The sequence below is a fragment of the Danio rerio genome, chromosome 3 (genome assembly GCF_049306965.1).
Source record: "Danio rerio strain Tuebingen ecotype United States chromosome 3, GRCz12tu, whole genome shotgun sequence".
Taxonomy (NCBI): Eukaryota; Metazoa; Chordata; class Actinopteri; order Cypriniformes; family Danionidae; genus Danio; species Danio rerio.
Window position 1 is genome coordinate 64251661 of NC_133178.1, and position 18340 is coordinate 64270000.

The following is an 18340-nucleotide window of genomic DNA, read 5'->3' on the forward strand; positions in this document are numbered from 1 at the left end:
ATATTTGTATTGGAAAATGTTGTATTTAATACATTTTAAAATGTACTGTTAGGATTAGATCAGGGTTAACAACAACAACAACAACAACAAAAAAAAAACTAAAGTAAAACTATAATCAAGAATGTTACATTTTATGGTGTGTTCACTCCAGATGCAGATGAAGCGTCAAGCGTGAGTAATTTACATGTCAAGTCAATGGAAAGATGTGAATAGATATTCCATGTCGCATTTTGCACGTATAGCTCAAGTTGGCAAGTCAACATTTTTACGGACATTTGCGCCACATTAACCAATCAGGAGCTTGCTCATTTACATTATAACAGCTATCGTAACATTACTTATCAATATGTGTCGGGATTCTCAGAAGCTATGGAAATTTTAAATGTAAAGCAGGACATACATCAGGACCATTGTTAATGTTTACATCCCTCAAAACGGTCTATATGTAGCATCCAAATATGAACTTGTATGTCATATATATACCCAGAGATTGATTGTGGCTGGAAGGGCATCCGCTGCGTAAAAACGTGCTGGATAGGTTGGCGGTTTATTCTGCTGTGGCGACCCCAGATTAATAAAGGGACTAAGCCGACAAGAAAATGAATGAATGGATGTCATTTAAAATAATTTGCATAAAATACCATATATCAGATTTCTATTTGGCATTTTGAAGTGATCTTTTTATTAAAGCCACCTTATCTAAAAATGCTGTATTGCTGTTTTTTTATTATTATTATTATTATTATTTTTAGATTTGAACCAACAAGTCAACAAAACAATAAAGCTTTCTTAGTCATATATCACCTCAAATATGATTTCATATCAGTCATTTTCAGCATTACACAATAAAACTCCGACCTCTGACCGAACCATTGAAAATGCGACGAGATTCAATCGATGGGAAAAGCTCTTTCATCTCACGCTCCACTGAAAAACCAACACCATCTACCATAAGAAGCATCTTCATCCAGTAAATCAGAAACATGGCAGCATACATGATAAAACCCAGCTACAACAGTCAATACAGCTCACGTGAACTGGGCTCAGATAATTTGGCTAAGTCATCTGTAATGATTTACGCCACATTAAAAAAATGATTTAGAAAAACCTTTCTGGGGCTCCGTTGGGAAATTCAGTGCTTCCTTCAAACCCTTCTCAGGGCCATTCGGGACACCGATACAACCAGGAATGAGAAGCATCATCTAGTAGCACATGATGCATTATGACACATTGATATACTCTGGCTCGCCTAATACATATAGTAGCATTGTCCTCTCATGTGCTTGAAGATTTTTTTTCACTGACTGAAATACCATCCATTGCCTTTATTATGACTTTTGACCCTGAAAGGTCATCTATGCAGATTTGTTTGCTGAAATCCGTAATTACATCTGTTTTATTCATATTGTGCAACATAGATTTATAATGTTTTTATTCAAAATATATATTTTGAAAAGGGGAAAAACAATAAATCGTTGTATGAATGCTGTAATGTTTAAATAATTTCCATTTAAAACGCGTGAAGGTCACGTGACCATCAGGAAGAACGCAGCATCCCATTTCTCAAAGGACGCATTCTCTGCCCTCGCGGTCTCCTGAGTTCGTTCTTCTGAGGACACCTGGCAAGACCGCTCTCCAGAAGATCACAAGTCCGTTCTCTGCGTTCTTGGAATTGAGAAACAGCCTCTTGTCTCCAATTGCTTTAAGATTTTAAAAAGGAGGTGTGGCACCTAACCCCACCCCTAAACCCAACCGTCATTGGGGGATGAGCAAATCATACTAAATTGTACGAATTAGATGGTATAAATTCATACGAATTAGCCACTAAATCAAAAAGTAACGAATTGCCTTGAGATTGTGTTGGGATATCTATTACATATATACTTTTGTAAATTTGTTTTTCAAAACTATTTCTAATTCAGTTTTGAAATGAATCTATCACCAATAACAATACAGTGTGGTCAAAAAATGAATTATATTCTATTCATCATATTGTGAAGAATACATCTCTAAAACCATGCAGGTGGACAAATCAAACAAAATTATAACTATGATAACTAATATAATAAATATTACTACTAATAATAGCACTAAACAAAGGTAAATTGTCATGAATAAAGTGGCTACAACAGCAGGATTCCATCAAAGCCCCCGGGGTTGAAGAAGGCATGGGAGGAGGTAGCGGTTTTATTATATTTATGTGATCAACTCTAGATTTTTACACCTAAATTCTTTAATTTTTCATATTTAAAGATATTTGTGTACTGCTGTGCATCTCTGTGTGTAATAAGCAATGAGTATGTGCATTTTGAACATGCATAAGTGCATCCCTACTGAAAAAAACAGCTTAAACCAGCCTAGGCTGGTTGGCTGGTTTTATCTGGTCGACCAGACTGGTTTTAAAGGGGTTTTTGGCCATTTCCAGGCTGGTTTCCAGCCATTTCCAGCCTGGTCTTAACTGGTCAGGCTGGGAGATGACCAGCTAAAACCAGATTGACCAGCCTAGCCAGGCTGGGAGCCCAGCCAAAACCAGCTATGTCCAGCTTAAACCAGGCTGGTCAAGCTGGTTTTAGCTGGATTTAGCAGTTTCCAGTCTGACCAGCTAAGACCACGCTAGAAATGGCTGGAAACCAGCCTGGAAGTGGCCAAAACCCCTCTAAAACCAGCCTGGTTGACCAGCTAAAACCAGCCAACCAGCCTTGGCTTGTTTAAGCTAGATTTTTCTGCAGTAATATCCCTAATGCGCTCGTTACATAACAAATAAAAGACTTGCGCTATTGACTTTAGACTAGCTTTTAGTTGGTCAGTGGTCTATTTCAGTTGCCTCAAAATAGCAATGCACCAACAATGTGCCATAACACACATCCCTTTCCTTAACACACGTGCACAGAAATGGGCAAATTAATTTGCTATTTAAACAACCTTGACATTGGTAAATACATGGCAGCTCATGGTTCCTGGTGTATGGCAGGGTCACCAGTCTCTTTAGATCGGCCTCAATGGCAGTATAACCGGGCCAGCTTTCTCCATTCTTCTGACCCACTTTAAGATGTTGTTGTTTACTCAAACTGATCATGCATTTTTCATGGTCACCGCTGAGAGAGCCGCCAAGGGATATGGCGGCCATTAGGAATTCAAATCAGGTGCGGTGGTGGCAAAAAGAGAGGGAAATTTACATCCCATCATACTGTACTTCAACCAGCCCAGACAGCACAAGCCTCCAAGTCAGCCGGAAAAGAAATAAAAAAAGAGACGCTTTTCTGGGAAGGGCCTGTTTAATATGCAAGAAAGCTACCAAGAGTTTCATCCAAGAATTAGCAGGCAGGAAGTTGCATAAAGCTTCCCCATGCATGCTTAAACAAGCAGATGTTGATCTGGCTGGCAGCGACGGAAGTATTTTGGGGCATGCGAGTTTGTTAGCTGCATGCCTGGCTTCCAAGGCCGGATGCTTCGTATGCTTGTGAAACGTGCGGTTTTGCTCCAAAAAAATGTACTAGGATGTCAGTCAGTGTTGTGCACGATGCCTCCAGCCTGTGCAGAAGCATTCACTGCAGACTCATTACAACCCACCCGCTAGAGAGGAGAAGCACTCTGTGAAATCTTGGGAGGAAATACAGGCTCCGTAAGCGAGTGAGTCTTCAAAGAGAGCATCTTAAGCGACGTGGAACCTCATAAGTGACCAATTTCGAAGCTGTAACTCTACACCAGAGTCAGCAGCTTTGTGAAACAGCACTTTGGGGAGGATATTCCTTCACAGGGCGTTTGACTGTTTGACATGATATTTTAAAGTGATGTCTGAATGTTGCTCGGATTTGTGGCTTTTAGGCTAACGGGATCAGTGAACATCCTGTCATTAGTTGCTCACCATTACGCTCTTCAGATTCCCAGAGATCTTCGTTCATCTTTTGAACACAAAGATGAATTTTTTGGCGGTTTATTCATAAACTATTTTCGAGAGGATCACGTGCTTATAATCAACACGGCTGGCTCCTTGTTCGCTCCGTAATCATCCCTATTAGATGATTATGGAAGCATTATAAATACCCTGAGTTTTTCACTCCAGTTATCTTCGTCTTGAAGCTCCCCCCATTTCCACCCCTACATCCTCCCACTTTTTTTTTGATCGGGCGACATGGTGGCCCAGTGGCTAGCACTGTTGCCTCACAGCAAGAACACCGCCGGTCCAACCCATCGTGCCGGTTGTTCAAAGGTTGTTCTCCCCGTGTTCGCGTGGGTTTTCCCCGGGTTCCCCGATTTCCTCCTACCGTCCAAAAACATAAACCATAGCCAATCGAACAAAACAAATTATCACCCAATACAAGCTTAGTTTACACTTCACACGTTGACAAGCAGGGGAGTTCTCGAGACCTACCTGAACTCGAATTCCCCTCTCGCCCTTCTAACGGGAGGGGGCCCCGGGCTCGAGGATATTACGAGCTCAGGGCTCTCTCCCGGGACAGCATGCCAAATACGCTTTTGTTACAGTCATATGTATATGCCTGTTTGTTTTGCTTGTGTGTGTGCGCTCTCTTTCTCTCCTTCTCTCGCTCGCTCGCTTGCTCCCTCCTCCTCTCTCTGTCAGTTCTCAGGTTCGCCCATTCCAGTATCCCATTCGTCCGTGAAGACGTCAGTCTCAATTACACCTTGTGACGTCATCACCTTAACAACCAATCAGCACAGGAGCTCAAAGTTTAAAAGGGATGCGAGAGGGGGAAGCTCGTTCTGCTTTTGTCTTGCTTGCGGTCTTTGCTTGCTTTTGTGTGTGTTTTTGGCTTGTTGTTATGTGCTGTGATGTTGACGTGAACTTAGTTTTGATTTTGGTCTTGTTCTTGTGTTGATCGCTGTTACCGTCTTGGATGTGTATATGTGGCAATCCCCTGATGTCTGTCTTCAGCCTCTCCCTTGGATTCGAGGAGTTTAGATGTCACGTGACATACATATTGCATCACGCAGATAACTCCACTGTCTAAACACACTAGTTTAGAAGTGAGCGCCACCCGCTGTAAGTTTTCTCTATATATTTGGTTAGAAGAGTAGATTAGTTATAGCGTGAAAACGCTGAAGATGTTTTGTTTGTTTATTTTGTATTAGACAGTTTAGAGGGTAATTATTAGTTAGAATTGGGCTTTTTGTTATATTTATTTCATTTATTTGGCGCCACTTAACTCTCGTTTCCCCCACCATCTTTAATCTATATTGATTGATTTATTGTATGTTGTGAGATCTTGTAAATAATACTTTATTGCTTTTTGACTTCCTTTCACTATTGTAAATAAATTCACTTATTTTTGCAGTATTTTGGTTGTCGTGTTGATATTTTGCCACCAACTGACCACAAACTATTATCACCTTAAATGTTACCTTTTAAACCCTAGATACCAAAACTTAAAAGTCGTAACAGCTTTATTGATTATCAGCTAAGTGTGAACTCTTGAGTAGATGAATATTGAGAGCTCCCTCATCCTCCAGCAACTATTTGAAATGTGCAAAGTCCAGAAAAAAAACAAACCCCTTTAAACTAACACTTTAAAGCAGGGGTGTCCACTCTCGGTCTTGGAGAGCTCGTGTCCTGGAGAGTTCAGCTCCAACCATATTCGACCACCTAGCATTCAAGCAGACGCTAGAGGCCATGGTGTTTAGCCTCCTTGGTAGAGCAACCGACTCCCATGCGGAAGGTTGCCAGTTCGATACACGCTTGGAGAGGATAGGGTGGTGTTACAAGTACATTCAAGCCCTTAAAAAATCAAACCAAATGGCTCAAGTAGACAGCTCAGTTTTTATTATTCAAATATTGTTTATATCTTCCCCTCTTAGAAAAGCTCATTTAGGCCAAAGATGCCTGTACTGCACCACTCTATTTGCAGCTATTTTGCATTTTATTTGGTGAAAGAGTGGCTAAACAAATAAATCAGTCCAATCTCCCAAGTATATTTTTGCATGATCAGCTCATGCCCCAGTTATGTTGAGTCCTAAAGCTTGGAGCTTCAATCGGCACACTCTCAAAATAGTTACACTTTCCTCTGAGATTGCATGAAGTATGTTCTGGATGAAAGCGGAGTCTGTTTCCTATACTATAAATAGCTTTCAGCGCCAAGTCTTAAAGGGGAAAACGTGCAGTAATGATCTGTTCTGAGGTCACCTCAAGGTAGAAATACATCTAAAGTATCCCAGCAATACTCTTGGGAATAGGAGGGATGCTGGATGATTGGGGGAAGGGCGCATATTTCAGGAGGATATGGAGGAAACATGATATGTCCAATATTGGCTTTGCTGTTTGTTAGTTAGCCTGTGATATCACTCTAGCATTCAGCATTTTGGAATTAGTCAGACATGTTCACATTTATAAGTACTTTCATTACTGGATTAGGTACACCGTCTTTGTATGTGATGCCTCCAGATTTTTATTCATAAAGATACTGGAAAGATTCATTTGATTTTTGGGCCTGAGTGATGTTATTTGCATTATGCAGATGCTGCAGATTTGCTGGCTGCGCATTAATGAGGGATTTTTTTTTTTATTAAAGCAATTTCTAAATGCGCTCTATTGGATTGAGATCTGATGCTTGTTAAGGCTATATGAGTATAGGGAACTCATTGTCAAGGGGACCAAAAGTGTGGTAAGAAAATATGCCTTATAGTATTTCATCAGACTAAAGCACTGTCCAGATGGATCGATGCTTTCTTGTTGTTTACACCAAATTCTGACCCTTCCACCTGAATGTCACAGCGGATATCGAGATTCGTCGAATCAGGCAACCTTTTTCTAATGTTCAGTTTTGTTGAGATATAGTTACATTTCTTTCCCATTTTGATGACCTTCGGCATTTCTTCTTGAGTCGGTCTACCATGTTCATAATTGTATTGAGTTACTAAAATGTGATTAGCTCATTAGATGTTTGTATCTAATGATTAGAAAAATGCATATTTTTAATCAGCCAATCACATAACAGCAACTCATGGTCAAGACGATCTGCTGCAGTTCAAACCGAGCATTAGAATGGGGAAGAAAGGGGATTTAGGTGACTTTGAATGTGGTATGGTTGTTGATGCCAGATGGGCTGGTCTGAGTATTTCAGAAACTTCAGATATACTGGGTTTTCATGCACAAGCATCTCTAGGGTTTGCAGTAAATGGTCCGAGAAACAAAATGCAGTAAAAATTGGCCAGACTGGTTCCAGCTGATAGAAAGACATCAGTAACTCGTTACAAGTGAAGTCTGCAGAAGAGCATCTCTGAACACACAACATGTCCAACCTTGAGGCGGATGGGCTACAGCAGCAGAAGTTTTCAACCCGAATGCTACACCTGTCAGCTAAGAACAGGAGGCGCCAATTCACACAGGCTCATCAATATTGGACACTAGAAGATTGGAGAAATTTTGCATGGTCTGATGAGTCTTGATTTCTGCTGCAACATTCAGATGGTCGGGTCAGAATTTAGCTTCAACATCATGAAAGCATGGATCCATCCTGCCTTGTATCAATGGTGTAAGTTGGTGGTGGTGGTGTAATGATGTGGGGGATATTTTCTTAGCACACCTTTGGCCCATTAGTACCAATTAGGCATCATGTCATCGCCACAGCCTACCTGAATATTGTTGCTGACCATGTCAATCCTTTTATAACCACAGTGTACTCATCTTCTGATGGCTACTTCCAGCAGGATAACGCACCATGTCATAAAGCGCAAATCATCTCCGACTGGTTTTTTGAACTTGACAATGAGTTCACTGTACTGAAATGGCCTCCAAAATCACTAGAAATCAATCCAACACAGCATCTTTGGTATGTGGTGGAATGGAAGATTCGCATTATGGATGCAGCAACTGTGTGATGCTATCATGTCAATATGGACCAAAATCTCTGAGGAATATTTCGAGTACCTTATTGAATCAATGCCATTAAGGATTGAGGCAGTTCTGAGGGCAAAAGAGGGTCCAACCCGGTACTAGTAAGGTGTACCTAGTAAAGTGGCCGGTGAGTGTTTGTTTATATGCATTTTCCATTCACTTTCTTTAAATTGGAACGATGTACAACATAGAGTAGCCGTAGCTTGACACTTGAGCTAGGACAGACCATATGTTGAAGAGGTAGGTTAGATTTTATAAGCTCAATCTAGACTTTTATTGTATATATTTGTAAAGCCAGGGTTATAAAAGTATACCATAACCTGTTTGTTTTTGCTATCTGTCTTTTTATCTATGGATATACACTCCCAGAAATAAAAGTACAAAACCTGTCACTGGGATGGTACCTTTTCAAAACCTTACAGAGGCACATATTTACCTTAAGGGTACAAATTAATACCTAAAAAGTACAAATGCCTACCTTATAGTACTATCAAGAATCAAAAGTGTACCCTAAAGGTACAAAATTGTGCTTTTGAGGTACCAATGTGCATATTTAAGGTACAAAATTGTACCCTTTGAAAAAAAAAAAAAACAACCATAGCGACAGGTTTTGCACCTTTATTTCTGAGAGCTTGTGTACAGGTCCAGTTTTGTCAAGTTTACCCTCAGCTTTACAGTAAAAAAGGGCATTATATTACTCAATATCTACCAATTGATACAAAATACAGCACAATTGATTCTAACACTATTTGTTGTTTAACTTGTTGTTAAACATTTTAAACCATTACTAAAGTTGACGAGAACCGAGTTTTCCACCATTTTGTGCTTTAGCTCAAGATGCTAACCTCAAACCAGACACCACATGGCATGTCTAAAATTGAATTTGAGTCCATAATTGCGGATTTGTAGTCCGTTAGCGAACCAGGATAAGATCGCTGGTGATTGTGACATATATTATAAACATTTTGTGTTTATATAGAGTTATTTAGAGAAGAATTATGACACCCCTCAAGAGTTTCAGGCCAGAGGAGGTGACATCACTTGGAGCAAGTCACATGCTTTTCTATCAGGGCTTTAAAGATTGTCATGCCTTTTTAATAACCCATTTAAGCTAACTAGAATGTAGAGACATGAAAAAAAAAATGTTTTATAATTGAAATGACAAATAATTCAGAAAATAGATGTTTATCTTAACTTAAAAGATGAAAAATTTACTTATTTTTAAATAATAACATAATATATCAAGATTTTTCTAAAAAAAAAAAAAAAAAATGGTTGTGCAGGATATGTCCCTGCAGAAAAATCCAGCTTAAACCAGCCTAGGATGGTTGGCTGGTGTTAGCTGGTCGACCAGCCTGGTTTTAGAGGGGTTTTGGCCATTTCCAGGCTGGTTTCGAGCCATTTCCAGCCTGGTTTTAGCTGGACAGGCTGGGAGATGACCAGCTAAAACCAGCTTGACCAGCCTAGCCAGGCAGGGAGCCCAGCTAAAACCAACTATGTCCAGCTTAAACCAGGATGGTCAAGCTGATTTTAGATGTTTTTAGCTGGTCACTTTCCAGTCTGACCAGGCTGGAAATGGCTGGAAACCAGCCTGGAAATGGCCAAAACCCCTCTAAAAACAGGCTGGTCGACCAGCTAAAGCCAGCCAACCATCCTAGGCTGGTTTAAGCTAGATTTTGTAGCAGGGGTGTATTTAAGTGTATCTTAAAAAACTCCCACTATACCTATATCTGTCTGTCTCTACCTCCATTTAGTGTCAGTTATCATGAAACAATTGTTTGATTGTTAAAGAAAAAATTAATATAACTATCTTGAAGTTGAAAAATGTTCCCGCATCTCTTGATTCACCCATACACAGTATACTGTATGCACATAGTGTACGTTAAGGGAAGATTTCAATTCACGCTTTCTGTATCACTTCCCAGAGGTGGAACTGGCTTGTAGGTCAGTTTTCTCTGACCTTACGCTTAAGCACATCCCACAGGAGCTCCGCAGGGTTTAAATCTGGCAATAGTGCAGGCTAGTCCATCAAAAAAAAAAAAAAAAAAACAGTGTGTTGGCTCTCAGCTTCTTTCCCAAATAGGTTTTGCATAACTCTGAAGTACGCTTTGGGTCTTTGTACTGCTGCATGATGAAATCTGAACCAATCGAGCGCTGACCACAGGGAACTGCATGACGTTGTGATCGTGTTCCTTGCACTCTCTTTCAATCTCCCAGCTTTCTGCCAGCAAAGCAGCCCATATACCGTTGCACTAGAATCGTGCTTGACAGAAAGCATTAAGGATCCTTTCATTGGCTCCATGCATCACATGTGCTCTCTTCCTTGACCAGAACCACTCAAATATATCTGTCCATTCATCTGTCTGTTGTCGGCCAGTAACCATCCAATGCTTGTGCTTTTTTGCTCCCTTATCTTTTCTTTAAGTATTCTAGTTTGTGATTTTTAAAACAGAGCATCCTGTGATTGTCGTTTGGTTGATTAATTAAATGACTCTGCTGCAGATTTAAAGAGGCAGTTAGCCCAAAAAAATGAAAACGACTAAAGGTAATAATAATAATAATAATAATAATAATCAATAACTATGTTGGTAACTATCTATCTATCTATCTATCTATCTATCTATCTATCTATCTATCTATCTATCTATCTATCTATCTATCTATCTATCTATCTATCTATCTATCTATCTATCTATCTATCTATCTATCAAATCAACCAGTCAATCAACCAACCTATCATTCATTCAACCAATGAATTAATCAATCAGTCAATAAATCAATCAGTAAGTCAACCAACAAACCAATCAATCAACCAATTAATTATTTAATCAACCAATCAGTCAACCAACAAACCAATTTATTAATCAACCTATTAATTAACCAATCATAAATCTATCAATTAACCAATCAATTGATCAACCAATCAGTCAATTAATCAAACAAAAAACCTATCAGCCAATCAACCAACCAATCATTCACTCAAACAATTAACTAACTAATCAACCAACCAATCAATCAATCAAACAATCAATCAAACAATCAATCAATAAACCAATCAGTCAACCAACCAACAAATTAATCAATCAGTCAACTAGTCAATCAGTCAATCAATCAATCAATCAATCAATAAATAAATCAACCAACCAACACACCAAACATTTAATCAGTAAACAAACCAATCAGTCAACCAACAAACTGATCAATCAGTCAATCAGCCAACTAACAATCAACCAGCCAACCAATCAATATACCAATTAGTCAACCAACAAACCAATCAGTCAACCAACAAACCAATCAATCAGTCAGTCAATCAACCAATCAGTCAACCGACAAACCAACCAACCAGTTAATCAATTAACCAATTTATCAACCAATTAGTCAACCAACCAACAAACCAATCGATCAATCAATCAACCAATTTTTCAACCAATCAGTCAACCAACCAACAAACCAATCAGTCAATCAATCAACCATCCAACCAACCAATTAGTAGTCAATCAGTCGGTCAGTCAGTCAATAAATTAATTAATCAATCAATCAATCAATCATCCAACAAACCGATCGATCAAAATATAAATCAGTCAGTCAGTCAATCAACTAATCAATCACAAATTTGAACTTTAAATGACAGTTTCTAACTCATAGGAAAGACAATTTGAATGTTTTTTTTTTCTTTTTCTATTTCCCTCGTAGCCGACTGCCATTTATAAATAATTGATGAAGGACGAGCTATAAAGAGTTTATCATAAGATATCTAAGATCCTTGTAAGTTCAAAGAAAATAATGAATCATACATTTCCAGCAATAGCGAGTTGCAACATAAGTGCCTCGCAGAGCCAATCTTGCTGAATAAATAGTTAATTCTCTCATAAACCTGAAATCAACGCACTGTTGGGTCTTGTGACTTACTTTCTACTTAAAAGTTAAGTCTACCTCAACTTTAGTGTGAAGAATACATGCTGGATGTTTTGCTCCAGTTTAAGCTAATCGCTACTGCAGGTTTAAAGAGACAGTTCGTCCAAAATTGAAAATGACTGGAGGTAATGATAATAATATAATAATACTGAACCACTGTGATGACAGACTTTGGCTGAGGGATTTGAGAATGAGCGAAACAGCTCTCTTAAGAAATGCCGGGTTATTTAAACCCAAATTGGCTAAAATATTCATTTAAAAACTCAAACATTGGGTTAAAAATGGTCCTAATGGCTTAATTTAAAAAAAAAAAATGACCCAGCAGTTGGTTTAGTCCAGTGTTTTTCAACCGTGTTTCTGGAGGACCACCAGCTCTGCACATTTTCAATGTCTCCTTAACCAAACACACCTAATTCATTGGCAGAGACTGGGGGTGCTTTCTCATTTGGTTCAATTGCCTGGACCATACCCGAGATTGATTGTCCAACCCCCCGTTACCTCCTCGGTTGTGTTGTGTTCACACTGTCTTTTTTCCTTCTGAAGGAAATTCCCTTCTGTATATCGGGTTTCACCCAACCCGCTCCGAGCTGGTATTGAACCGGCGACCCTCCGCATGGGAGTCGGTTGCTCCAACAAGGAGGCTAAAGACCATGACCTCTACTCTCTGTTGCTAGAGCACCTTTAGAGGTCAGAGGAGCGAGGTTTTACCTGCACAGTACTTACCAGCTGGCTCCGTTACATGTGCATCTTGCCATTCATTCAGGCATATTTTTATGCGCATTTTCAAATTGTACATAAAAATAGGTGGATGAAAACATTGCTATTAATATCCATAATAGGAACAAAACTACCAGCGAAATATTTGTCACAAATGGGTAAATGATGGCAGACTTTTCCTTTTTTTGGCTGGAATATTCCTTGGATCTAAAAATAACATTAAAAATGAAGTTTTTAGCAGTTTTCACAAGTCATCACTTACTTCAACTTGCAATCTGATTTACCTGTGGTGTGATGTGATTTTTCATTAACATACCAGCCAGCTTTATGAGAAACCGCAACACAATACCTGCTTTGAATTGAATTATAAGATGCTGTGATACTGTGAAAGTCGCAACAAGCTTGTGTATCTAGAAGTGCTTGAATTCAATCATGGATATACTGAAAAAAAAATAATAATAATTCAGAAAAATCTAATTACTAATACAACAGTCTCCAAGCAAAGTCCATGCACTGAATGATTTTTGATTATGCTTCCTTCTAAATTGTGTTCTGTACGATCGTTCCTGCAAACTGTCATATCATACCTTGATGTGATTTTCATATTGAGTTTATTCTGCAGCAGTATGATGTAGTTGTATGCCTATATTGCTCCCTTTTACATTCTGGGCGTACATTAACCGGCCACTTTATTAGGTACACCTGTCCAACTGCTTGTTAACGCAAATGCCTAATCAGCCATTCACATTATTTATTTTCTCCTTCTTATAGTATTCTAGTTATGACTTATTTGGCGTGCAGTCAACCTTTTGGGCTAGTTGTAGATGTGTTTGGAAGCAATTCGTAAGATTTTAATAATATTTTGGCAAATTGAACCAAATGAACGAAATAACTCGAAAAAAGATTCGTTCATCTCGATGAACGAGACTCAAAGATCCGAGTCAGTAAAATGATCTGAACTTCCCATCACTATTAGGGTTAGAGTAAGTTAACATGTGCTTGCAAAGTTTCTTATAGTCAGTTAAATGTCTGAAGTTTCTTATAGTTAAATGTTGAAGGAGCAGAATATTAAGCAGACAGTCTACTAATACTCAAATGGACCATCAAAATAAAGTGTTACCAGATTTGCCACCAAAAATCATTCCATTTGCTGAAACACAGATACATTTCTGGCCAAATTAAAACCCAAGAGTGGATGAAAACATCCCCAATGCTTTCTGTGGACTGATTTTTTTACACAATTATGTGAGTAGAAAGTTGAAAATAAATGCATTTATTTGGAAATATGTAGTTATGCAACATTATAAATGTCTTTACCATCACTTCTGATCAATAAAAGTATCTCTTTTATAAAAATCGTACCGATCCCATACTTTCCAACGCATGATCATCCGTCCTCATTATAACATGACAAGTGTGCTCGTTGCAAATGGAGGCATGCTAGCTGTTTTTGTTTTGTTTTTGGTATAACAATTTTATTACAAAATTTAGACCTTTATCATCTTTCAGTGCTGCCATGCTTTTAGCATATAACAATACAGTATAAAATCTCAACCCAAAAAGAGCTAATAAAAGCAGTTTTCCATTGATGCTGTTGCAGCATTTCGATGTTCATGCTGTTTTTTCTGTACACGTAACATTCCTTGAAAAGTACAAACACCTGCCAAAAACACACCACGATTTAAACGACTTGGATTCGCCAGCCTGTCCACATTTGAATCATTACGAGGTGTAATCAGTAGTTACACAAGGAAAAAAAAAATCGAAGAAAAACAACAGATAAATAGAAGTACACTGCAAATAATGACAAATGTGATCTTTTTTTCAACAGCCCAAGGCACCCAGGCTTGAAATATGTTGGCAATTTTTAACAAACCCACACACACACACATACACACACACACACACGCACAACCAAAAATAGAACAAACAAAAAAAAGCTCGAAGCAGAAAGTGATCATACACAACAAAAGCATGAGGAAAGAAATCAAAGTAAAAAACGAAACACACTCATCTTTGCTCGTTTTACATTCTACATCCGAAAAGTTCACAGTGAGTATCCCAGGCAGTGGGTTAGATCTAGCTAATAATCCTGACGGAGACGGTAACGCTAAGTGGTTCGAAGAAAACTACTCGCAAAGACTACATGGCTTCCTGTTATTTACGAATGATCCAAGTTGTAAAGACGGACGTCATAATCGTGTTTAAGTAGTTTTCCGGTAAGGCATTGCTTGCCCCCAACGAACGACCAGAGAAGAGCGAACAAAAAAAAAACCACAGTGCCATCACGCTTAAACCTTTCATTATTTCCTCCTTCAAATAAACGACAACGAAACGTGATTGTTTTTCAAGAGAAGTGTTAAGAGACGAGGAATATTAAACATCTAGAAAATTCCATGTCGGTTCTTGATTGCGAATGTTTCTTTTAAAGATGGATGATTTGGTAACAGACACCTGGTAACTCGTATCTCTCATCGGCTGGGAGATTTCTGTGCTCGTATATTTTTTGTTTTGTTTTGTTTGTTTAGTTCAGTTGGCGACAGGCTTCAAATGTCCACTTGGAAGCTCCTCCGTAGATCTCGATGCTGGTTTCCAACCAGGAGAACACGTTGCCCACTTGCGCTTTGCTGCTGCACGTGGCCAGGTTGTAAATTTCGCCCACCGACAGCTTTCGGTCCCAGATGTTGAAGTTGGCCATGTCGCCGACGAACGCTTGAGTGGCGTCAAACCCTCCGCCGAGAGTGTCCTGCGGGTGGATAACATTTATTTGAGATCCTGAGAAAAACAAAACTGAATGCCTTCAAAGACACATGATTAGTTCCCTGTTAACCTTTGAAGCTATAATCCTCCCCATAAATGATTCATATATGCGTTTCATCCCAACAGGGCTTTGAAGGTCTCTCCATTTAAACTCTTCCTGTCTGTAAGGGGATTTTGGAACTGAGAGTTTACCATTGGTAAATTCATTCATTCATTTATTTTATTTTGGCTCAGTCATTTATTCATCAGGGGTCGCCACAGCAGAAAGAATCTCCAAGCATATGTTTCACGCAGCGGATGCCCTTGCAAACCACTGAGCCACCGTGTCGCCCCATCAGAATTCTATTACTACAATACATACCATAGAGGTCAATCTGACCAGTCTCATCTAAGATAGATTGTCTCATTATTTCCCAGTGTTGGGTTGCGACTGGAAGGGAATCCACTATGTAAAAAATAAAAATAAAAATGCTGGAATAGTTGGCGGTTCATTCCACTGTGGGGACTACTGATGAATAAAGAGATTAAGCCGAAGGACAATGAATGAATGAATATTCAGGATCAAGTGGTTCGTGGAAATGGAGTCGTCTTTTTAATATGTGGTTCCAGTATCGCTAGCAAAGTATCGAACTCAATAATCTTTATGAACTTTCTGAAGTAAACTTTGCAAACTGTGTGTGTGACAAATTTTTTGGATTTTACAACAAAAATAATATGAAAATTACCACCTTTAGTAGTAATCTGATCCACTATTAAAGTCTGCATGAACCAAGCTGCGACCTGTGTTTTTTTTTCCATATTGTGACCCAGTTCCTTAAGAAACTAAATATTAAATAAATAAACAGTGGGTGTGGCTTGTTTGTTGTACTGCGAGCTGATTGGATGTTGTAAAGTAGGCATTTCATTCAGATGAGGAAAAGAGTTTAGGGAGTTATTACAAGCTAACAGACTCCTCCTCTACATTAATTCTGTTTGTTGTCAAATTAACAGCTGGATGGGCGTGGTTAAGTATGTTAGCCACGCCCAATACCTCAGACAGACCTAGGGTCCGTTCTTCGTACGCGGATTACTCAGTTAGCTGGATTTGGTTATTGACGATTTGAGACAATCCAGGATCGTTTCGTCCTTCAACGCTCATCAGGGAGTTGTTGTCATAGCAACAGTTCTGGCAGCTCAAACCTGCTCAGGAGCAGGTTTATTTCATGTAAACAGGATTAGATCGAGTCATTTCAAGCAAAGGTAATACTAAAAGTATGTACAGAATTCAGATATCTGACAGTAGTAACCTATAGATTATATACACTTGGGGAAAAAAAGTAAAATAGTTTTAAAAAGTTTATATATCACATTTATGATTATATAATTAATAATATAATTAATTATATTAATTAATATATATATAATTAATTAATATTATAATAATAATTAATAATATTTAATAATAAATAATTCATAATATTTATGTTTATATAGATATGTTTAAAAAAATTATTATATATATATATATATATATATATATATATATATATATATATATATATATATATATATTAAATCTTAGTAGATAAATGTACCAAAACGGGGTGGCTCTTCCGAACGGGATCAAAGAGAACATTTATTAATATGAATTTTTTTAGATACAAATAAATGCGTACTATTTAAAGGTACCCATCCAGCTTTGGTACAATTTCTGTAAGATAATAGACATGCACAATATTGAATTTTTTTTTTTATAACAGAATAATAATTTATGCTGTCATGCACATGTTTTGACAGCTAATATGACGGGGATTTAATGCTTTGCCAAAGTTGCAGACGTCTTTACCAATATCTAAATGCTTTTTAATGCAAAATTTATTTAAATTGCTTACGCCGATTAAGAAATTAAAATAGGCCTGGGTTACTATAGTAAAGCAAATCCCATCTTAAATGTAAAACTAAATAAATTGCTAAATACTCTCGACACATGAAACTGTAAAGCCTGCAGCCCACAAATAACGTAAAGTTATTGTGTATCATATTTAATAAACCGTTCACTAAATTTTTTTTTGTAATTTTGCTCATATGGATTATAAAATATTAATTAGATGATGTCATTACACTGCTGTGCCGTCAGCCAATCGCTGCATTGCTGATCATGATTTCGATGATCGATAGATCTGTCCTTCACAACACACGCAGCGATATCAGATCAGTTTATTCAGATATTTGAATCTAATTGGCGAACTTGTTTGAAGAACTAAATTAGCCAGAGATCAGTTTTCAAGATGAACCAATGAAGTCTCACGGCAATTCGTAACTTTTTGATTTAGTGGCTAATTCGTACGATCTAATTTGTACAATTTAGTACAATTTGCTCATCCCCCAATGAGAGTTGGGTTTAGGGGTGGGGTTAGGTGCCACGCCTCCTTTTTAAAATCCTACAATTTCGTACGACTGAACTCGTACGAACTCGTACGTATTAGCCACTAAACTGGCAAAACGTAAAATACTTTTGTTTTCTCGTGAGATCAGGCTGGATCAACAGATCCAGGATCTGCCAAATCATCTTAGATCATTTAAGTGAGGTGCGAAGAACGGACCCCTAATCTGAGAATTTAGTTGAAAACAAACAGCGCACTCTCAGATTTCAACTTTAGATTACAAGGGCTGACTTTTTTTTCCTTAATGACATGCACAGATGAATTGTTCACCAAAAGACGTGAGCTAACAAAATCTACATGGTTATTTTTGATTTCATGATTAAGTATAAAAATACAGCAAATCATATATCTGTTAAAGCTGTAATTTATATCTTGAGTCTGCAGAGCATTATTGGATTGTTTTTATTGTACCGGACACAAGCAGAGCTGCCTGTTCAATTTGACCACGACGAGGTGTTTACAAGACAGCATCTGTGTTTCCTGCCTGTAGGAAGAGAGATCCCTCATTGGAAACGGCCTACGATAGCTTAAAATACAGCTCTGTGGGAAGCTGGCTGTTTTGGACCAGAGCCCCTCTGTACTGTTCGCTCATCTTTAAATCATCTTAAACTCCCGCACTTTACCGTATCGACAGGTAAATTAGGGTTGAACAGGAGATGCGTACCTGCTCTTGTCC

General features: G+C 38.3%; 1 protein-coding gene across 3 annotated transcripts in view; it reads right to left on the minus strand.

The window, feature by feature from the left end:
* Positions 1 to 13738: 13738 nt before the first annotated feature.
* nptx1l (neuronal pentraxin 1 like) overlaps positions 13739 to 18340 on the minus strand; it is an 83374-nt gene continuing 78772 nt past the window's right edge. For 2 of the 3 annotated variants that reach the window (XM_073938165.1, XM_073938168.1), the window contains 2 exons: positions 18329 to 18340; positions 13739 to 15227 (listed from right to left, as the gene is read on the minus strand). The exon at positions 18329 to 18340 is cut by the window's right edge and continues 168 nt beyond it. In XM_073938165.1, coding sequence (XP_073794266.1) covers positions 15006 to 15227; positions 18329 to 18340 — 234 coding nt within the window. In that variant the 3' untranslated portion in view covers positions 13739 to 15005. The remainder of the gene's footprint in view (positions 15228 to 18328) is intronic. The other variant, NM_212936.1, reaches the window with a different exon arrangement.